Below are 23,812 nucleotides of genomic sequence, written 5' to 3'. Positions count from 1 at the left end.
AAAGCTATATCATTATACAATCATCATCAAGAAACATGGCTACTGGAACTCAGCTCTACATTTTCAGGCAGTTCCCTCCAGCCTCTCCATTACATCTTGGATAACAAGGTGATATCTACTTAATGCGTAAGAATAACCTCCAGGATAACCTCTGGACTCTGTTTGGAATCTCACAGTCATTGACACTTTGTCTCATTTCACTCTTCCCCCTTTTGGTCGAGAAGGTTTTCTCAATCCCTTGATGCTGGGTCTCAGCTCATTCTAGAGTTTTTCTCAATCCCTTGATGCTGAGTCTCAACTTATTCTAGGATTTCTGTCCCATGTTGCCAGAAATGTCCACACCCCTGGGAGTCATGTCCCACGTAGACAGGGGGACAGTGGTGAGTTTGCTCGTTGTGTTGGCTGGAGACTGAGGCCACATCTGAGTAACAAAAGAGGTTCTCTTGAGGGTGACTCTTAGGCCTAATTTTAAGTAGGCTTGACCTATCCTTTGTGGGGTTAAATTCATGTGAACAAACCCCAATACTGGGGGCTCAGCCTATAGCTCTGGTTGTCCACACTGCTTGTGAGAATATCAATAATTCAACTTGGGGAGGTTGAATTTTCCCCCGTTCTCACCATTCCCTGAAGGGGACTTTCCAAATACTTTTCCACTCACTGATCAAATGACTCTGGGATTCATCGGGGCATCATTCTGGACAAACCAACAAAATCTAATGTCCTACCCAAGGTTCCATGTACTTATGGTGTTCAACTGAGCTGTCTACATAAGTTATATTAGGAGATGCACTAGTCAAAATATAAATTTTGTACCAAATAAACATTTTTTGCTTTAGTCTCACACATTAGTTGAAATTTCAAAATATTAATTACCATCTATTTTCAGCACCCTGCAGTAATGACATTCCTTTGTTCTTCCTCATGCAAAAGCATTTTTATATTTGTACATTTAGTCATTATCATTATACACTCTAGGCATTCCTAGATTATACTATCTCAATCTTTATCGTCTATCTTTCTTTGTGATTTAATTTATGCCCCCAGCACTCCTCCCGCTATCATTCTCACATTCAGCTTCATTCAGTGTTTTAACATAATTGCATTACAGTTAGGTAGTGTTGTGCTGTCCATTTCTGAGTTTTTATATTCAGTCCTGTTGCACAATCTGTATCCCTTCAGCTCCAGTTACCCAATATCTTACCCTATTTCTATGTCCTGATGGCCTCTGTTACCAACAAAATATTCCAAGTTTATTCACTAATGTCAGTTCATATCAGTGAGACCATATATTATTTGTCCTTTTGTTTTTGGCTAATCACACTCAGAATAAAGTCCTTAAGGTACATCCATGCTGTTACATACTTCATAACTTTATTTTGTTTACAGCTGCATAATATTCCATCGTATGTATATGCCACAGTTTGTTTAGCCACCTATCCGTTGATGAATATTTTGGCTGTTTCCATCTCTTGGTAAATGTAAATAATGCTGCTATAAAAATTGGTGTGCAAATGTCCATTTGTGTCCTTGTCTCATGTCCTTTGAGTAAAGACAGCATATAGATGGGTCTTGTTTTTTAATCCATTCTGCCAGTCTATGTCTTTTGATTGGGGAGTTTAATCCATTAACATTTAGTGTTATTACTGCACAGGTAGTACTTTCTTCTACTATTTTGCCTTCTGGATTTTATATGTCATATCTAATTTTCCTTCTTTTTATCTTTACTCATAGTCTTCCTTTCTACACTCTTCTCCACACCTCTCTCTTCTGTCTTTTCATATCTATCTCTAGTGCTCCCTTTAGTATTTCTTGGAGAGCTGGTCTCTTGGCCACAAATTCTCTCAGTGATTTTTTGTCTGAAAATGTTTTAATTTCTCCCTCATTTTTGAAGGACAATTTTGCTGGATATAGAATTCTTGGTTGGCAGTTTTTCTTTTTTAATAATTTAAATATATCATCCCACTGTCTTCTCGCCTTCATGGTTTCTGCTGAGAGATCTGCGCATAGTCTTATTGGGCTTCCCTTGTTGTGATGGTTTGCTTTTCGCTTGCTGCTTTCAAGAGTCTCTCTTCCTCTTTGACCTCTGACATTCTGATTATTAAATGTCTTGGAGTACATCTATTCGGAGCTATTCTCTTTGGGGTACGCTGCACTTCTTGGATCTGTAATTTTAAGTCTTTCATAAGAGTTGGGAAATTTTCAGTGATAATTTCCTCCATTAGTTTTTCTCCTCCTTTTCCCTTCTCTTCTCCTTCTGGGACACCCACAACACATATATTCATGTGCTTCATATTGTCTTTCAGTTCCCTGAGTCCCTGCTCATATTTTTCCATTTTTTTCCCTATATTTTCTTTTTCTTGCTGGATTTCAGATGTTCCATCCTCCAGTTCATAAATCCTATGTTCTGTCTCTCGAAATCTAACATTGTAGGTTTCCACTGTTTTTTTCATCTCTTCTACCATGCCTTTCATTCCCATAAGTTCTGTGATTTGTTTTTTCAGACTTTCGATTTCTTCTTTTTGTTCATTCCTTGCCTTTTTCATATCCTCCTTCAATTCATTGATTTGGTTTTTGATGAGGTTTTCCATGTCTGTTCATATATTCTGAATTAAATGTTTCAGCTCCTGTATCTCATTTGAATGGTTGGTTTGTTCCTTTGACTGGGCCATATCTTCAATTTTCCTAATGTGATTTGTTATTTTTTGCTGACGTCTCTGCATTTAATTACCTTAATTAGTTTATTCTGGAGATTGCTTGCACTTCTTTTACCTAGGATTTTCTTGCTGGATGAATTTGTGTCTATCTGTTCTTTGACATTCAATTCAGCTTTATCTGAACCTCTAGCTTAAGTTTTGTTTAACAGAGGAGAATTTTTCAGTTCTTGTTTTCTGGTTTCTTGCCCTGCTTGTATGGTGCCTTTTTCCCCCCACACTTAGGAGGCTCTATTTAGGTATTATAGACCGCAGATGAATTTTCCCAGACCAAACTGGCCTCCTGTCAGGAGGAAAGAGTCACCTGCATCGGTTTTCCCTGAGGGTGAGACCCAGCAGGTTGAAAGACTTTCCTGTGAAATCTCTGGACTCTGTTTTTCTTATCCTACCCAGTATGTGGTGCTTGTCTGCCTGCAGGCCCCACCAGCACAAGATGATGTGGTACCTTTAACTTTGACTGGGGGCGTGGTGGAAACAGAGGAGAGGTTGTAGGCTGGTTTTAATGGCTTCAAATTACCAAGCCCTGGTGTCTGAAATCCTTGAAAGAAGGATTCCACCTGAGTTGGGCTTCACCCCTCCCCTGGGGAAGGCACAGGCTCCAGACAAGCCCTCAAACGAGCTTGTTTCTGCCTATGCCTGGGGCAGTTGCAGCCTGAGTAGCCTTCTGCTGTATCCAAAGGCAGTCAAGCCTTTGTAGAAACACAGCCACAAAAACCTCTGCTTCCTTCTGTTTTTTTCCTTTTTCTGTCAGCCCTACCCCCTTGGTGCCGGGGCAAAAATGAGCAACCTCCGCTTTGACCAGGTTCACCTGAGCTGGGGGCCTATTTTTAGTAGTCAGAATTTGTTAATTAATTCCACAATTGGTGTTTGGCTGGGTTCAGCCCCTGCTGCTGGTAAAGCCTCTTTCCTTTTCCCTCTAGGAAGCAGCCTGTGGGGAAGGGGCACCAGCTGCTGAGGCTTGGGGGGGCTCGCAGCCGGTCCAGCTGGTCCAGACTGGGGTACGCTGTGTGTCTGGTCACTGACGTGGCCCCAGGAGCTGTTCTGTACTGTGTCTGGTTATTTAGTAGTTGTTCTGGAGGACGAACTAAAATGTGCACATTGTTAAGCTGCCATCTTGGCCCAGAAGTCTCGACTTCCTTTTTATCTCTAATTGAAGCTTGTGCTGGTTTGAAAGGAAGTGTGCCCCCTAAGAAAAGCCATGTTTTGATATAAATCCCATTTCATAAAGGTAGAATAATCTCTATTCAATACTATATGTTTGAAACTGTAATGAGATCTTCTCCCTGGATGATGTGATTTAGTCAAGAATGGTTGTTAAACTGGATTAGAGAGTGACATGTCTCCACCCATTTGAGTGGGTCTTGATTAGTTTCTGAAGCCCTATAAAAGAGGAAATATTTTGGAGAATGAGAGATTCACAGAGAGCAACACTACAAAGCAGAGAGTCCACCAGCCAACAACCTTTGGAGATGAAGAAGGAAAATGCCTCCCGGGGAGCTTCATGAAACCACAAGCCAGGAGAGAGAGCTAGCAGATGATGTGGTGTTCGCCACGTGCCCTTCCAGCCGAGAGAGAAGCCCTGACTGTTTTCTCCATGTGCCTTCTCAGTTGAGAGAGAAACCCTGAACTTCATCAGCCTTCTTGAACCAAGGTATCTTTCCCTGGATTCCTTTGATTGGACATTTCTATAGACTTTTTTTAATTGGGACATTTTCTCGGCCTTAGAACTGTAAACTTGCAACTCATTAAATTCTCCCTTTTTAAAAGCCATTCTGTTTCTGGTATATTGCATTCCAGCAGCTAGCAAACTAGAACAAACCCTGATCTCTTTTTCAGGTACTTTAATAATTGCTGTATGTGGAGATGCTGACTTTCAGAGCTGGGAATTCCAGCACTAAACATTAAGTGTCACAGAGGTATCCAAGATTCCAGGAAAATACCAGCTTATACATACATAGCACAGCATCTCAGAAGCTAGAAATACATTTACAACTCCAGATGAAGTGTGGCTGCCATAAGGCTTACAATCTAGGCACAAGTTTTCTTATAAGTATTTTCTAAAAGAGAACATACTATATTTAATCTTTTGTTTCTGGCTTATTTTGCACAGCACAATGGCCCGAAGTTTCATACAATTCATTGTGTACCTCACGACTTCGTTCCTTTTTGTGGTGGCACAGTATTCCATCAGCTCTATACATCACAGTTCACCATTCTGCTTCTCAGACATTATGTCCTTCAGTCCCCTCTATCTATTGAGCATCATGGATAATTTTCAAGATAAAAAAAAATCCATAGCTCATTGTTTCTTCACTCAATTGTCCATTCACCAGAACTCTCAATTCTAGACAGTTTTTGTTGATCCAAAGAGACAAAGAATTGAGAAACATGGCCTAACCAAATATCTAATCTAAACCTCCCCCTGTCTCTTGTCCCTCCATCCCAATTATTAGCCCTGATATTGCTGTGGTACTGTTGATGTCTTCTTGTAAACTATAGGCCATAGCATGGAATATTAGCCTTCCCCCTATATTCCTCTATTATTGACTCTTTGTACAAGATCAGCCTTTGAAGTAGTTCATTCAAAAACTTATTGATAATTGTAGAGTTAATCGCTGGGATACATGACTCGAGATACAACCTTCCTCAATCATATTCACCTTCAATATGGCAATATTACTTATTACCCCAGTAATGAACTACTGTTACTTCTGTTTCCTTACATTTAAGTTCAACGTCACTGGGGAACCATTCACCCATCTCTAATTTCTGTGTATCTCTAAGTCACCTACGATCTACATTGTAAGCCTTTGCATTTACCTTTACCAGAGTTATAACAGCAAGATCCTATAATAGCGAGTATCTGTCCTTCTGTGTTTGTCTTCTTTCACTCAGCATTACATCCTCAAAGTTCATCCATGTTGTCATATGTTTTGGGACCTTGGTTAGTCTTACTGCTGCATAAAGTTCTACTGTATGCATATACCACATTTTGTTTATCCACTCATCTATTAATGAGTACTTGGACTATTTCAATCTTTTGGCAATTATAAATAGCACTGCTATGAATATCAGTGTGCAAATGTCTGTTCGTGTCACTGCTTTCAGCTCTTCTACCAAGTCTTGGAATTGTTAGGTTATAGGGCAACTTGATATCTAGTTTTCTGACAAACCACCAAACTGTCTTCCACAGCAGATGTACCATTTTACATTCCCACCAGCAGCGAATGAGTGTTCCAATTCTTCCTCTCCACCATTTGTAGTCTTCTGTTTAATAGCAGTTATTCTTACAGATGTGAGGTGATAGCTCATTGTAGTCTTGATTTGCATTTCCTTTATAGCTAATGAAGATGAGCATCTCTTCTTGTGCTTTTTAGCCATTTGTATTTGCTCTTTGGAGAAATGGCTATCATATCCTTGCCCATTTTATAATTGGGTTATTCATTCTTTTGTTGTTGTTGTATTCACCTTTTTTTAGATATTAAAAATAAATTGGTTTATTGAGGGCAAGAGGATGCAAACAATATAAGAAAAACTTATCTGGCATTTAATTGACTCTTCTTCCACTACTTGTCAAATGGGAGTTGGATTTCATTTGTACATTATCTAAGGACCCCGATTGTTTTGAAATCCTTATGCAGAGGGGAGCTGTGGGACAGATTCCTTAGTGACTCTTGGAATAATCCTTACAAAGGAGGGGTGTAATTAATTCCTCAATTCTGCCTACTTTTTCCCTTCTGCTTCATGTGTGCTACAAAATAGTCATTGCATGTGATGGTGAGCCCAGCAATTAGTGGAAAGAAGCTCTGGAAGCCCACTTTGCCATCTCAATCAATGGTCCAGATGGTTCATTATTCTGTCCACAACCAGAGGGTCTATTTCATTTTCAAAAAATCTGAGGAATACCTTTTCCATGAGTACTCTCAGGTCCTCCTTTGTTAAGCATCCTTTATCCCTGGCAAATTTGTGAACTGTAAACATCATAGTTTCTATGGCGTGGTCCACGTGAGATGGCATTTTGGTGAGGTCTGTTGAAACTTTGGTCGGAATGCACAGGGCGGTTGTGCGGCCAGCTGGGAGGCAGAGCCAGTCCTCTTCGCCTTTTTGACAAAGTCCTTTGAGGCATAGCAGTTTTTTATTTTGAGCAGTTCCCATTGAGCTATGTTTTCTTTTGTTGCTTACGCTTTGTATGTAAAGTTTAAGAAGCTACCTTCTGTTACTATATCTTGAATATGTTTCCCTATATTTTCTTCTAGGAGTTTTATGGTACTGGCTCTTAGATTTGGGTCTTTGATCCATTTGGAATTAATTTATGTATAGGGTGTAAGGTAGGAGTCCTCATTCATTCTTTCAGCTATTGATAGCCAGCTCTTCCATGCCCATTTATTGAAAAGACTATTTCGTCCCTGTTCAGTGGATTTAGGGACCTTGAAAAGATCAATTGACCACAGATTTAGTGATCTATTTCCACACTCTGAATTCAATTCCATTGGTTGATACTTCTATCTTTGTGCTTGTACTATGCTGTTTTAATATTGTGATTTTACAATAAGCTTTAAAGTTAGGAAGTGATAGTCCTTCCACTTCACTCTTCTTTTTTAGGATATATTTAGCTATTCGGGGTCTGTTTCCCTCCCAAATAAATTTGATAACTAGATTTTCCAAGTGTTCAAATGAGGTTGTTGGGATTTTGATTGGTATTACACTGAATCTGTACATCAATTTGAGTAGAATTAACATCTTAAAGATGTTCAACCTTCTTATCCATGAGCTCAGAATGTCTTTCCATTTATTTAGGTCATTTTTTATTTATTTTAGCAATGTTTTGTAGTTTTCTGTGTACAAGTTCTTGATATCCCTGGTTAGGTTTATTCCTAGATACCTGATTCTTTTGGTCACTATTCTGAATGGAATTTTTCCCTTAATTGTCTCCTCAGATAGGTCATAGCTTGTGTATAGAAACATTACTGATTTTTATATATTAATGTTGTATCTTGCCATTTTGCTGAATTTGTTTATTAATTCAAGTAACTTTTCATAGATTTCTCAGGATGTTCCTAGTTTCATATCATCTGCAAATAATGAAAAATTTATTTCTTGCTTTCCCACTTGGATGCTTTCTATTCCCTTCTACTGCCTGATTGTGCTAGCTAAAACTTCTAGTACAATATTGACTAATAGTGGTGACAGAGGACATCCTTGCCTTATTCCTGATCATAGGGGGAATACTTTCAGTCTCTCACCATTAAGTATGATGCTAGCTGTGGGTTTTTCATATATGCCCTTTATTATGTTGAGGAAGCTTCCTTGGACTCCTACCTTTTGAAGTGTTTTTTATCAGAAAAAGATGCTGGGTTTTGTCAACTGCTTTTTCAGGTTTAATTAAGATGATCATGTAAATTTCCATTTCAATTTGTTGATGTGTTGTATTATTAGTGATTGATTTTCTTATGTTGAACCATCCTTGTATTCCTGGTATAAACCCCACTTGGTCACGGTGTATAATCCTTTTATATGTGTTGTTGAATTCAAGTTGCCAGTATTTTGCTGAGAATTTTTGCACCTATATTCATTGGGGACATTCATTTCTTACAGCATCTTTATCCTGTTTCAGTATTAGAGTGATGTTAGCCCCATAAAATGAATTAAATAGTGTTTCTTTTTCCTCAATTTTTTGGAAGAGTTTGAACTGAATCTCTTTACTTGTATTGGTCTGTAGTAATCTATTTCTTCTCTGAGTCAGTTCACGTGTTTCTAGGAATTAAATTTCATCCAAGTTGTCTGGTTTCTTGACATATAGTTGTTCATTGTATCCCCTTATGACTTTTTTTTATTTCTTCAGGGTCTATGGTAATGACACCTCTCTCATTTCTGATTTTGTTTATTTGCATCCTCTCTCTTTTTCTTTGTTAGCCTAGTCAGGGGTCCAACAATATTATTGATTTTCTCAAAGAACCAACTTTTGGTTTTATTGATTCTTTCTATTGTTTTATTGTTCTCCAATTCGTTCATTTCAGTTTTAATCTTTGCAATTTGTCTTCAAGTTGCTTTGGCATTAGTTTGCTTTTCTTTCTCTAGTTCCTCCAGGTTAGCAGTTAAGTCCTTGGTTTTTGCTCTTTCTTCTTTTTTAATATAGGCATTTATGGCAATAAATTTCCCTCTAAGCACTGCCTTTGCCACATCCTGTAACTTTTGATATGTTGTACTCTCATTTTCATTCATATCCAAATATTTCCTGATTTCTCTTGCAATTTCTTATTTGAACCACTGATTATTTAAGAGCGTATTATTTAATCTCCCTTATATTTGTGCAATTTCTTGTTCTTTGGTGCTTTTTATTTCCAGTATCAGTCCATTGTGGTCAGAGAAAGTGCTCTGAATAATTTCAATCTTTTTTAAATTTATTAAGACCTGTTTTGTATCACAGCACATGATCTATCCTGGAGAGCATCCCATGAGCACTAGAGAAGAAAGTATATCCTGGTATTTGGGGTGTAACAATCAACATACATCTTTTAGGTCTAATTCATGTATCACATTGTTTAGGTTCTTTATTTCCTTAATGATCCACGCCCTGGCTGTTGTATCTACATAGGAGGGTGGTATATTGAAGTCTCCCACTATTATTGTTGAAACATTTATTCCTCCTTTTAGTTTTGCAAATGTTTGCCTCACATACTTCGGAGCTCCCTGGTTAGGAGCATAGACATTATAATTGTCATTTGTTCTGGGTGAATTGTCCCTTTTGTTAATATGCAGTGTCCTTCCTTGTCTCTTATGACAGCTTTACATTTCATTTAAAGCCTATTCTCTCAGATATTAGTATAGCTACTCCTGCTTTCTTTTGGTTACAGCTTTCATAGAAGATCTTTTTCCATTCTTTCACTTTTAATCTATTTGTATCCTGGGATCTAAGATGAGTCTCCTGTAAGAAGGATGTGGATGGAACATACTTCTTAATCTATTCTACCAATCCCTATCTTTGAATTGGTGAGTTTAGTCCATTAACATTCAAAGTTATTACTATAAAGACAGTTCTTGAATCTACCAACATATCCTTTTAGTTTTTGTCATATATATATATGAAAATATAAGAATATATATATATTCTTTTCCCTCTCTGTCTTTTTATCCTTTAAGCCACCCATACCCATACCCTTCAATTTTGTGCCTTCCTCCAGACCTCGCTTCCCTGTCTTTTTTTTTTTCTCTTTTTCAGCTGGCAGAACTCCCTTTAGTATTTCTTGTAGGGCAGGGTTTTTTGCAGACAAATTTTTTCAGCCTTTGTTTGCCTGAGAAGATTTTAACCTCACCCTCAATTTTGAAGAACAATTTAGCTGAATAAAGAATTCTTGACTGGAAGTCTTTCTTGTTCTAGATCTTAAATATATCATACTACTGCCTTCTCACCTCCATGGTGCCTGTTGAGTAGTCCAAAATCAGTCTTATGTGGTTTCCCTTTAATGTAGTGGATCATTTTTCTCTTGCTGCTTTCAGGACTTTCTGCTTCTCTTCAATAATTGGCAGTCTGATTAGTATTTGTCTATTTGGATTTATTCTATTTGGGGTTCGTTAGGATTCTGTGGGCTTCTTTGATTTGCATATTTATGTCTTATAAAATTTGGGAAGTTTTACCCCATAATCCCTTCAACTAACCTTGCTAGTCCTTTACTCTTCTCTTATCCTTCAAGGACACTGATGAGTCTTATACTTGTACTCTTCATGTTGTCCATCATTTCCTTAAATCCTGTTCCATTTTCTCATCTCTTTTGCCATTTGTTCCTTTGTGCATTCCAATTCAATCATCCTGTCCTCTAGCTTGCTTATTCTTTCTTCTGCCTCTTCAAATCTGTTGTTGTGTGTCTGTAGTATCTTTTAAATTCTGTCTACAGTATCATACATCTCTATGAGATCTGCTATTTTTCTAGTTATTCTTTCAAATTCTTCCTTATGCTTATCCAGTGTCTTCTTAATAACCTATGTGTCATTATGAACGTCCTTGATTAACTGTTCCAAATTCCATCTCCCTTCTGGTATTTTAATTCTATCTCCCCTCCAATGTTATGGTCATTCTGGGTGGACCATATCTGCCTGACTTTTCATGTCCTTAGTGATTTTCTGTTGTGTTCGGGGCATTTGTTTATCTTGATGAAGTTATTTTACAAGTTGATTTCCTTGACTCATCCAAAGTTTGTATTTGCTTGGGTTTGCCTTGTAGATCCCCCATTGCACTTGGTTTATCACCAAACCAGCTCCCCGATCTCATGGAAGGGATGCACATCTCCTTGTAACTTCCCAACAAATGCCACTCTTGAGCCATGTCTTCCCCTCAGCTCTGCCTCTCCCTGGCTGTGGCGGCCAGCTGAGCAAGATGGCACAGGGCAGCGTGGCTATTTTCAGCACCTAGTTGGGTCACTATTCTCCACACCTGGCAGTGTGGCCATTCTCAGTGCCCATCATGGCAGCTGTTCTCACACCCAAGAGTGCAGCTATTGTGGCACCCAATGGAGTGGCTCTTCTCATTCCCAGTGAGTGGCTATCCCCACACCCATCATGGCAGCTATTCTCGCACCCAGAAGAGTGGCTGGTCCCGGCAGGAAGAGGAGGGCTTCTCATACCCTCAGAGACCCAGCCTGCCATGCCCATGGGGGAGGGGCATCAGTCTCTGCGGCTTGGGAAACTTTAATTCCTATGCGGGATCTCGGCCATTTCACTGTTCCAGACTGGTGTAGGATGTGTGGTCAGTGAAGTCCCCAAGCAGTCATTCCATGCAGTTCCTGGCCATTTACCAGCTGCCCTTCAGGACCAACTAAATTCCACTCCTCACTATGCCACCATCTTGCCCTGCAATACCAGGTTCTTGAATGGGACAACTCAATGGGATAAGGATAATTCACCAAAATAATTTTATTAATTTCATGCAATTCTAACTGTGGAAATGTGACCAAATTTTTCTACCATTCATTCAGTAGAATTCATATGATAGAATGGTTGAAAATGGAGGAAAAAATATAATTAGGGGGCCTTTATGCTGGATGTTAAAATATCTAATAAAACTGTAGTTTTATTAAAACAATGTGATACAAATGAAATAAAAGAAAATTAAAACCCCAGAAAGGGAACTTAGTATAAATATAAGAACTAGATTTATTATACAAGTTGCATTTCAAATCAAGGGCAAGTAATCAACTATTCAAATGACAGTTCTGAGCCACTGGCCTATCCCTTTGGGGGACAAAAAAAAAAAAAAAAGAAGGGCCAGGAAATCACAGCTCACACTAAAATAAATTTCCTATGGGCTTAAGTGTTAAATATGAAGAAAATGAACTTATGAAAGCACCAGAAGAAAGTAACAAGTGACCATTTCCCTGCTCTTGACAGTGAGGATAATGTTAAGCATAAAAAGTAATTAACAAAAGCCTTGAAGAAAAATTAATAGATTTGACATTAGTGTTAAACTTCTGAACATGCAAACATTCCATAAAATACAGAATTTTACTGCAAATATTTTTACTGTATGGAACAGGAATACATGAGTACAAGGGTCCCCCCAAAGCCCATTTCCCGGGGGCATAAAGAAAGGGGCCACTTTGTCCATTGCTGGGGAAATAGGGGCTGAGCTCCTTCTCTTTGGAGGGCAAAATGGGTAGAAGCCTTAAAAACATTCAGGCCCTTTGGCCCACGAATTCCACCTCTGAAGATTTGTCTCAAGATCATTTTTGAAGACAATTTCAAAGATTCCAGTGAAAAGTAGTTTTCCAACACAACTTTCCATATAGAGAAAAAGCTTTCTGCCATTTTTTAAAAAATCATGTTTTCAAATAAACTGAAGAAACTGAGAAGTTGCTGATGTTAAGTGGAAAAAAGCCAGATACAAAACTAAATAGAAAGAACCATCAGAATTTTGCTGTCAAATATGGGATACATCTGAAGGTAACCTGCATTCGTCCAGTAAATGTGACTGCACGTTTCCCCAGGCAGATGCTGCACCACAGTGGACGGGACAAGCAAGGGCCCTGCCTGCTTGGGGGTGATGGTCCAGTCGGATCGCACACACAGGGGGAGGAAGTGTGCCCAAGTGTTCATGATTATCTTCACCAGAGAGACTATTACCAACAATCATTGCCTTCCTACACTTATCTGAAAATTTTCCTTCAAAAGCATGTCTATTTTCATAGTGGAAAATGAAACTTTGGTTAAAAAATCCCACTGCTCTCCACCCACGACACAATTCTTTCTCCACCCAAAAGGCAATAACCACACCACTGTGTCTGGAAAGCTCTTCGTTCTCCTGGGCTGTGTGTGCATCTGCTTTTGTTAAAAGCAAGAATGGGTGAGGAGAAAGCATATGAGACCCTGCTACACCCACTGTATCTGAAAAATCTAAATGACCTTTGGAGAGACTCAGACTGAAAATAAATGTATGATTCAGGAACAAATGATCCAAATGACTAAACGTCCTCGTAAAAAATACCTTCCAACCTTCCCTAACTGTAGATTATTTACCATGCCAAAAAAAGGCCATTCATGCTCCTAAGTACTGACAAGAAAATGGGAAATATGTCGGCAAATTTCAGGGCCAGCTCAAAACTAACATATTTATGGTGCTTATCTGCTCCTCCGGACTGGGGAAGGGCAGAGTCAACATAAACAGGGGCTAGAAGAGATGGAGAGGCAGGTGAGAGAGGCGGCACTTAGAAAGGATCTCTTTGAAATTGATTCTTCAAACTGCTTAGAATGAAATGACAAAGACAGCTCTCTTCCTTGTCTTCGGGAAGGACAAGCAGAAGCAACACGCAAGCGTGCTGTGGTCCCACCCAAACCAGAATCACAAGCTGCAGGGGCACAGCACACATCACTGAAAATGTACTTTCCCAGGCTCACTTTTATTTCGGGATGAATTCAATGAGCCTAGATGTCAGGCCACCAACTTGCAGGATGTCAGAGTAGTCAGTCCACTCAATGAATCATTCATTCATCTAGCAATCCTTCTGCCACTGTGCCCCAGGCATCATTGTAGGGCTAGGGACACAGCCAGGGACAAGCTAGATGCGGTCCCTTCCTCGTGGAGCTGACCTTCCAAAGGGGGCACATGTAACAAGCAAGTAGACAGGGCCACTTCAGAGAGTGAAGAATTCAATAAAGACCATCGAAACAGGAGTTTGTGAAAAAGAGCTGCTGGGAAGTGTGGACTCCTTTAAGTGAAGGTCCTGCTTCTTGGAGGAGACATCATTTGAGCTAAGACATGGGGGAAGAACTTCCTGGGCAGAGAGAAGAGTCAGCATGAAGGCTTGCTGGGCTCCCGTTTGACGTGGAGGCACGGGAGAAAGGCTGGAGTGGCTTAAGAATGGGAGGGAGGAGAAGACAAGAGGATATGAGGGTGGGCAAGGAGGTGAGGGAAGCGGGAGTCCAGGACATCTGGGTCTTGGGTTGTGGGGAGCACCTGGATGACATTCTGAGAGCAATGCAATTTGTATGGGAAATCTAGCCATTTTGAAAATATGAAAACAGAAATGCGTTGTCGTTATGTTCAGCTGATCCATTCATTTCTATCCTCGTCCTTCCTGCCCTATGAAGATGACAAGTGACACAACCCCAGGTCCCTGAGTCCAGTGCTTCCTGGATAATGGCACAAACACGGTGCCCAGGGGGCAGCAGGCTGGCCAAGGGATGGCCAGGCGGAGTTAATGCGTCCTGTTCATCGGGTCTCAGTTGCCCAGTTCTGCCACCTACTTACTCTCTCTAAACCTCTGTTTCCTCATTTGTAAAATAGAAATAACTCCACCCCCACTCAGCCTTGCAGGGAAGTGGTGAGAAGAGAGAGGTGTCCATGGGGCAATTTGCCTGGTGACCAGCACATTTGTGCTCCCACTGCATCGAGCAGAAAGATAACAATCAGTGATAATTTGTTGCCCACATTTTTATTACAGAGGTCAGACACTGGTAACGCTGTTTCCTATCTTGTTTGAAATTTTCTATTATAAAATGTATAAAGAAATTCAAGCACGTACAAAAGTACAGAGGGTAGAAAAATGAGCTGTTGACATCCACCACGAGTCTCAACCTGCGGCCAGTGTCTTTTCCTTTAGAGCCCCACCAACTGCCTCCCCCACTTGGGTATCCTGAAGCCAATGCAGAAAGCATGCTATTACAACCGTAAATATGGCTTGAATCTAAACCAAAAGTGACTTTGGTTTTCAAGCACTACTCTCACTGACACCTCTTGCAGAATTCTCAATGAGGGCGTGGGAAATACTACCCCTGCTAAACACTGGTGTTAGGATAAATTGGTATAATATATTTGCAGGGCAATGTTTCCATGTCCTGACTTAAAGTGCATGTATCATTTGACTCAGCTGTTGAAATCATCAGAACTTATTTACAAATCAAATAAATAAGAACTGAGATTTCTTATTTATGATAGAAGGAAACACTATAAAGTATAAAAAGGTACAAAGCAGTGCATGGAGGTACTACCATTAGTGCAAAAGGCAGGGACACGTGCACACCGTGTAACTACTCCTTGAGTGTACGTCCAAGGTATCATGAGCAAGAACTCATAGCAGAGGCAGCCTCAAGAATCAGAGCAGCTCAAGAGCCAAGACTGAGACTGTGGGAGACTCTGCCCAGCCCCTCAAAGTGACAGTGATCATGACAACAGTTACAACGAAGCAGCGCATCCAAAGCATCATGCTCACTGGGGACTGAATCATGCCCAAGTTCTAACCGCATCCTGGAGTGTGAGCACATTTGTAAAGAAGATCTTTGAAGATCCTATTTAGATGAAGCCAAACTGAAGCTGGGCCTTAATTGCTGTGACTGGAGTCCTTACACACACAAGAAATTCTGACACAGTCAGCAGAAGCCCATAGTTGGAAGATGCCAGCAAGTGAGGCAGCCGCACGTGATGGAGGCTAAGATGCAAGCCAAGGAACCCCAAGATGGCACCACATCAGCACCAGAGGATTAGAGACTCCAGGACAAAGCCTCCGAAGCTGTGAGGTAATTCATTCCTGTGGCTTAAACCAAACAGGGTGTGGGGCATTTGTCACAATAGCCCTGGCAGACTGAGACAATGCTGCTTGATTTTTTTAAGCAACATGCATGTATTAACTCTCTAAATATAAAAAAAAATAAACCTAAGGAGGGAAAAATCCAAAACATTTCCAGATCAAACACAATATCCAGTCCCTAAAGAAATGTAAGAGAAGCATAAGATGGTGGAGACTGGAGTCAATGAAGATCGCATAAATAGCTATTTAGTAGCAAAAATGAGGTATGTCATGTCTCTACAGGTCACAGTGGGAAAACGAGGAACCAATGTATTCCTCAAGTATCAGTGGCTCCTGGGTTTGCAGTTACTGGTTTGGAGCCGTGCTTCCTATAGCTCTTGGCCCTGAAACCAGAGGATGCCCAAGATGAATAAATGATGGAGGGAAGCCTCACTGTCCCCTTTGGAAGCTGGTCAAGACAGCAGCCAATCATCCAGACATATCTGCCTTTGGGGGCTCAATTTGAGCTCTTTCCTCTGTTCCAGGGTCTTCTGGGTACATAAAAAGTGGGGGTGACATCCCTTTCCACTTAATACTCACAATTTACTGTTGTTTGCATAACTCAGACATGACCTTTTGACTTCTTTTGGCCTTGAGAGTTTGGGATGATCAGAGGCATCGGAACATCTGGAACAAGTCTCATTTCTGATGCGCTTCCTGGGCACTCCGGAGCCGCTCTTGACATTCTGTGCTTAGTTGGACCACAGTGTCACAATTAGAATTCTCACCAAACCAGTAGAATCATCAAAGATGAGCCCCTTTGGGGCACCAATTCTTGTGCAGAGCAAAGAAGAGTACCACAGATCATGCACACCATCGGCAATTAATAAATTTCTGCTGAAAACATTTTCTTGGATAATCAGACGTTAACCTTAAAATATGAATGTATCCCCTCTAAGGTCTTCCCCAAATAAATCTCTTTCTTTTAAAACTGCTTCTCTAATTTTTCTGAATAATTTTTAAAAAATGAAAGCACAGGGATTGATATTTCAAATACACACAACTGGCAATTGTTAAAGGTGTCATATGATGTGCATGTATAAATGTATGCATATTATGTTTGTGTTTGCATATATCATATGAAGCATAAAGCTGAAATTCTCTTTATTCCGTTCGACACCCCCAGAAAAAAAACAATTATCATGACTTGGGATTTCATCTTTCCAGTCCAATCCTCCTCCTCTCCCTACCCCTCTTTCTCACACATATAGCACATATACAATATTGTTTGGTTGGGGATTTTTAGGTTTATAAACATGACATCACACTGTATATATTGTCTTGCAGCTTGCTTTTTTCACAGAGACTTAGTTCATCGCTTTGAGCCAGTGCCTAGGTTTGCCCGGCACGAACACACCCCACTCGATATTTCCAATCCACTACTGATGGTCATTTAGATCATTTTCCCTGTTCCACTATTGCACAGTAAGGCCGTGACTTGAGTAAACGTCCTTGCATATGCCCCCTGCACACTACTATGTGCTGAGAAGTAGCCATGGCGAGTCACAGCTTACACGTTTCCATGTTCACTTGATGGTGACAAATAGCCACACCAAGTTCTGCTCCTGCTGAAATGTATAAGAGTTGTTTTCCCTACATTTTTGCCAACATTTGATACTGTCGGATTTCCTAATTTGTCTCTCCATCTGTTGGTTGAAAACCATCCGGCTCTTGCTTTTTCCTCCTCTCTCATTCCAGTCTTCTCCCCTCCTTTCTTCCATGGCCAACGACACCGGCATGATGACAATTTTTACCCGTCATGATAATTAGTAACCACAGCGGCTGCCCGAGGCCGAGGAAGGTGGGTGACTTGTCACAGCTCCCCCACTTAGAAATGACGGTGTGGGCTCAAGCCAAGCCTCGGGGCTTCCTAAGTCCCCTTCGCCACAGCTTGATGCCTGTTCAGAGCTTCTGCAAGCAAGGACAGGCCTAAAGGACGAGACTCCAGTCCCATGGAAAGTAAGTAACCTGTCCTGCCCCCATAGAGAGGCCCTGTGCAGCTGTGGAGCCCCTGATTTCAGCCTTCCACTCACGGTCAGCAAAACATGGTGAGACCACACACTTGGAAGAAAACAGACAGAAATGGGTCCTGCTACTGCTGCTGGCACCTGGCCCGGCCTGGACTGCTTCATCAACTGTTATATGGGAAGCACTTAACACCCAGGACTGCGATGAGCTCTAAGGGAACGGAGCTGGTGAACTATCACTGATCGCCACCCCTTGTCTCTTCCCTCCACCCCAGTGTCAGGGCTGCAGCTCTGCACCCTCAGCTGAACTCTATGGCTGCTTTCTGAACCATTGCCATGAAACTCAGTGTCCATCCACCTGCAGAGCCAGAAACCACACAGCAAGGACGCTTCAAACATGCGAAGGGCCCACTTACTATTCAGATAAAGCAAGAACAAGGCTAGGAGAAAATCACTGGTCTTCAAAGCCTCCCCAAAGCAGGTCTAGGAGCCTGAGGGCAGCCTGTGCCCTCTCAACCCCATGTGGTCAGCTGCTGGTGGCTGCCTGGTGAAGTCCACTGACTTGTGTTCTCTGTGGGTGGGCAGCCACCCAGGGAGCCTGGCACGGACAGAGCCAGGGAGTGGGTCCACCCGTGGCCATCTAGGATACATTCACTAGAAACAAATGGCCCATGTCTGGGCATGCACCCAGTGCTCAGGTGCCCAGAGCATCCCAGAAGGCAAGGGGGCAGCAAACCAGCCTGAGCTGGGCTCCGGCCCTGCTGAGCTGCTTAGGGAGGAGGGGCAGGTCCTTCCCCCAAAGACCTCAGTCAGACACCCCCACCCCCAGATAAGCACCTCCCAGGGCATCTGTGGCCAGTACCCATGCCCTCTCTCTCTAGGGGCTCTCGGTTAAACCTCAGAGGGCCCCGGTCCACTGTGCGGGCTACTGGGAAGTGTGTTTAGAGGAGTCTGAGAAGCAGCCCCAGGGAACGCTGCAGTTCTTTTAGACCTGCCCCCAGGTTCTGAACACTTCATGAACCCCAAGTGCTCTCTTCTTTAACCTCAATTGAATTGTTTTTGTGCTAGCACCAAAACATGCAAAGCATTTCTCTCTGTTCCATATGGGCTAGCACAAGGTTTGTTCTCCTCCAAAATAAATGCACGTCTATGAAAGTTGGTAGCTGATTCTGGAGACTGAGCTAAGCATTTTCCATGCCTTAGCTCATTTAGTCCCCTCCCTCCATCAAAGCAAGCCAAACAGCTTCTTTGAGCTTGATGCACTGAGTTACCCCATTTTCTCAAAAGGAAATTGAATGTCCAAGAGGTGAAGTGGGGGGGGGGGGGAAATACCCTGACCCCGAAATGTTCAGTCAGTAAGATGCTCCTGCGAAGACATTCACAAAATAATCTGAGGCTAAAAGTGCAGGATATGGCAAAAATGGTGTGGCTCCAATTTTACATTTGCTCAGTAGTAAACGGAAGCCTAACGCCACGGGGCAGAGAGGCCTCTGGCAGTCTCCTCCCACCTAGCCCCCCACCAGGCTCGGCTGCAAGCATCCCCTAAAGGCTCAGCTGCAAGCACCCCCAAAGGCTCGGCTGCAAGCACCCCCAAAGGCTCGGCTGCAAGCACCCCACAAAGGCTCGGCTGCAAGCACCCCACAAAGGCTCATCTGCAAGCACCCCACAAAGGCTTGGCGTGCCTCATGGCATGACGTTCAGAGGACGCCAGGAAGGCTTGGAGAGGTGGGAGGTCCTGCCCCAAAGTCCAACCAGAAGCTTGCTGAAGAGGGATTTAATCTTCTCTCCCTCAACCTCTGCTTTCCTAATCTTTTCCCTAAGCTGCCTCTTCCCGCCCTCCCCCTTCTCCCTTCTAGAGGCCTGCAGCCTCCTAACTCCTTTCCCCTCCCCTCCTTCCTTCCTTCCCTCCCTCCTTCTACAATCCAGTATTTACAGTGCACCACGAGCTTCTGAGGACACAAGAGTGACTAAGAGATTCCTGCCCCATGGAGATTATAGTCCAGAGAGAAAAGCAAGCAAAGTGAAAACAACCTACTGTGCGTGCACACACGGAGTGGGAGGAGACACCCCACAACAGAGAGTCCGAGAGGACCTGTGTCTGCACTTCAAGCTATGGGGCCCTGTCCATAGAGGACCCGCATCATGTGACCACAAGGCCACAAGGGCCAGTCGGGCTTCACAGGGTCAGGGTGGTGGCTGAAAGCCCACCGCAGTGCCCACCCTTCCCCAGCCCACCCTGTTGGCAATGGGACGCTGCTGCTCCCCCTTGAAGAGGGGGTCTGCTTCCTTTTCCCTTGAATGTGGGGCTCATGCTGCTGATAGCGAATGGTGGAAGTGATAGTGGGCAGAAGGAAGGGCAGGAGAAGTGAGGATGGGAGAAGGGAGGATGGGAGAAGGGGAGGGTGGGCAGAAGGGAGGGTGGGCCCATCTTGCACACAGCTCCCTCCTCTGGGCCCCTGCCTACACCACGTGCACAAGCCCGGGAGGGTCACCTGGGGCAAAGGGGAGTCATGCCAGTCAGCCCAGCTGAGGCCATCAAGGTTGGCGAGCCTTCTCCCCAACCTGCAGCTACGCATGCTCAGAAGGCACCAGCCAAGGGCAGAAGAACCACCCAGGTGAGCCCACACTCAGTAGCCAACACACAAAATAACAAACTAAAACAAACAAAATAGATGGTTGTTTCAAGTCACTAGATATTCTGGGAAGTCTGTTACGTCGGGAACCAACCCAAATCTCAGAAGCAGGGAAGCTGTAGCCAGGAGCTGGGACCTCCCCCAAAAGTCTACACAGACAGTCAGGTGTCCTCCCTGACAGACGAGGCAAGTTCAGTGGAAATCTCAGTGCTCAATGAGGACAGACCAACAGATAACAGGTCAGGTAGCACCACTCAGCATCTTTGGAACCTAAGAATTGACCCCAAACTGAAGAGGCAACTTGTAAAAGTAAGTGATGCTTCCTCGAGCAAACTCCAAGCTCAGTAAGTGTTTTTAGAGGTTCCCCCAAGACAGAGAAGAGAAGGTGAATGGGAATGGGCAGGGGTGTGTCAGTGGTTGGGTGGGGAGGGGTCCCGAGAAGCCTCAGCTCAGAGCAGAAAGTCTCAGTGCCAGCCCTGGGCTAAGAGCCCTGGAAATTCAACTCCTCTTACACTCTGAGGCAGCCACTGTGAGAACTCCCACCTTAGAGACAAGAAATAGTAGCACAGAGAAGTTAAGCAACCTGCCCAAAGTTACACAGGCTGAGGCTGGGCATAATCCCACTGACTCAACCAGACCCAACCACCCAGAATGCAGCCACTCGAGACTCGACGAAGAGGACACTAAGGCTTGGGAACATCAAAGCAGTTAGTAAGAAATGTCACTCATCTCCATTCAGCACATACTCTGTGCCAGGCAAGGTTCTAAGAGTTTTACACGCATTTTGATCCTCATGCATCATAAACTAAGCCTTGCTGTTCCATGTAACAGGTGAAGAGACAGATTCTGAGATTAAGAGGTTGGCCAAGGCCATAAAGGATGGAGCTGAGGTTTTCACCAGGTCTTGCTGATTCTACCAATCCTCCCCAGAGAAGAGCAGCATTCAGAGGAGGCCCATCTTGGTGGGCACATGGCTGCCGTCCTGGTAGAGTTGTTCCAGGACTAGGTGGCTTCGTCCATGCAGTTCCTGGCACGGTCTCCGCCAGGTTCCCAGCGAGGTTAGCCGCCGGCTGGTCACTGTCCACCATGCTCGTCTCCAAGGTCACAGGGACCTCCGGGCCGCACAACCCAGCCACCAGCCCAGACCTCCAGCCTCCAGCAAGGGGTTGGCAGAGTCATCACTGGGCAACAGGCCAGGCACTGGTTATAAATTGGTGCAACTCAGAGGGAAGACAAACAGGGCCACCTCGGGAGCTGACCCACAGGTGGCCTCCCGGATCCCACCCTCTTCTCTTCATCACAGCCCAGGGGTTCTCAGGGTGAAGGCCTGTGGGTCTGTGTTCAGCAAACTCAGGCTCGCACCGCTGGCCTCCTGGGGAAGCCATGCCCTGCAGACCGTACGGTGTCACCCACAAGCTCAGCGTACCTCTCATCGAAAAGAGCTTCCTTCTGACGTCTGCTCATTAAAACATCGCATGTGTGCATTGTAGTTTTTCTCAGAACACTAATACAAGAATGAAAATCAGGGTCGAATTCCTTAACTCAGACTTTTCCTCTTAAATGACCTTGGCAGAAGGTAGTGTTTTGACACAAAAGACCTACTCTAAATTGTCGGAAGTAGACTTCGCCAAGTTGTGACTGAGCTCTGGCCTTGGTGGTGGGAAAGGCGCAGAGAGGCAATGGGGTCTCTGCTGTGGGGTAGGGGCTGGTGCATGGCAGCAGGGATGGCTAGTGCCCCTTCCAACTGCACCCTGTGGCTAAAACCACAGTCGTTTCTGGAAAATGAGAGAATTAGACAGAATGCTCTCTGAGCACACATCCAGAATTAAAACTCAATAATTCCTGTCTGACTCAAGTCATGCAAAAGTCAATGATATAAAAGAAACCTAGCAGGTAAGCTAAAATTTAAATAGAAAAATAAACAAGAACTTGGAAAAGACTGAAAGAGGAACCAGGGAAAAGGAATCCAATTTCTCTGCCATGAAAACACAATATAGAGATAATAATTAAAACAGTGTAGCTTTGTTGCGAGAGCAGACAGGTTTCAATGGAACGAAAGGAAAAGTCAAAAAATAGACCTAAATCTCATGGAAATTTAATATATTAATAAAGGCGGCATTTAACATCAGAGAAAAGAGGGATTATTCAGTAAACAGTGTTGGGACATTGCTGCCATCTGGATAAATGAGGTTGGCTCCGTACCTCATGTTTTAATTGCAGATTGATCAAAGCTTTAAATATATATATATAAGAAAGCATAAAAAAAGAATAAAAGCAGACACTTAAAAAAATTATTTAGAGTGGGAAGGCCTTTCTATGATATGAAACCCAGAAGCCATTAAAGGAAAAAATCTTGATAAATTCATCTATACAAAAATCGTCATAAGCTAAGTCAAAAGATTAGCATTAAACCAAGAAAAAGTGTTTGGAACTCCTAGCTCAGATGAAGGGCTAAACTCCCCAAACTTCCTAACATATAAGGGTATCGAGGAATAGAATAGGGCGAACATAGGACAGCGGGCAAAGTGGAAACCATCCCTTTCGGCAATCAGACAAGGGAGAGATTTTGAAGGGAGGGAGACAAGGATTCTGCCAGGGCGCGGACAAGGCCTGGGGACGCTGGGAGACGCCAGTGCCCCTGGGGGCAGCTGCTCTCTTCCCCACGGCAACCTTCGCCCCAAGCTCCTCCTGAGCAAAGACCAAGAGAGCACCCCAGTGCAGACTGACCCTGATCTACGGTGGTCCCCGCTGCCTGGGCCCCTTCTAAATCATCCAGCCCAAGCCCCAACCCTGTGAAAAGCCCCTCCCAGCCCCTCCTGGGGACTGCTGAGGCCCCTCTGCCAGATAAATCAACTTTATTTGACTCTGGAGGAGCCTTCGGTGGCCCGGAGTGGAGAAGCCGGACAACACACTCAGACAGCAGACGCTGGTCAAGCATCTTTATTATTCGTCAGCACCAGAAACCTTCCTAGGGTCCCAGAGGCAAGGGGTCCCGGGACCAGGGTTTGAGGAAGATGAGGAGAAAGAAGAGATTTCCTTCTCGGACCCTGGACTTCTAAGGATGGCACACGGTCACCCCACAAGACCTACTTCTCCATCCATCCCACATGCACTAATGGCATTCTCGGAGACACCATGTTGAAGACAGAGGGACCGAGGGGTGATAAGATGGGGGTCTTGGCTTTCACGGACCACCCACGGTGTGAGCAAGAGAACCACCCATAAGCCGAGCCATACGTAGAGCTCGGAAGGAAACCGGGAGACACAGAGTGTCTGATCGGGGCCTTGACGGCTGCTGCCCAGGTCAGGGGGTGCTTCCAGAAGAGGCGGGGTTGGTATGAGAACTGAGGTGGGGACTGGCGTGGGCAGGCACAGACCTGTTTGTACATGTCGCAGGGGTGGTGTTTGTGTGTTATAGCTCCAGTGCAGGTTTTAGCATGTGCCAAGGT

The 23,812-nt window shown here is 43.4% G+C and overlaps 1 protein-coding gene, 1 long non-coding RNA gene and 1 pseudogene across 2 annotated transcripts in view; 1 reads left to right on the top strand and 2 right to left on the bottom strand.

Moving 5' to 3' along the window:
* PHACTR3 (phosphatase and actin regulator 3) overlaps nucleotides 1–16,519 on the bottom strand; it is a 160,491-nt gene extending 143,972 nt beyond the window's left edge. The window contains exon 1 of the mRNA XM_077116784.1: nucleotides 16,304–16,519. Within this exon, the coding sequence (XP_076972899.1) occupies nucleotides 16,304–16,322 (19 nt within the window). The 5' untranslated portion in view covers nucleotides 16,323–16,519. The remainder of the gene's footprint in view (nucleotides 1–16,303) is intronic.
* Nucleotides 1–23,812, top strand: part of LOC143647121 (uncharacterized) — a 63,373-nt gene that overhangs the window by 15,970 nt on the left and 23,591 nt on the right. The gene's annotated exons all lie outside the window — the stretch shown is intronic.
* LOC143678320 (protein S100-A10 pseudogene) lies at nucleotides 6,425–6,728 on the bottom strand (annotated as a pseudogene).

This window comes from Tamandua tetradactyla, chromosome 1 (genome assembly GCF_023851605.1).
Source record: "Tamandua tetradactyla isolate mTamTet1 chromosome 1, mTamTet1.pri, whole genome shotgun sequence".
Lineage (NCBI taxonomy): Eukaryota > Metazoa > Chordata > Mammalia > Pilosa > Myrmecophagidae > Tamandua > Tamandua tetradactyla.
This window is presented reverse-complemented; position numbering and strand designations above follow the sequence as displayed.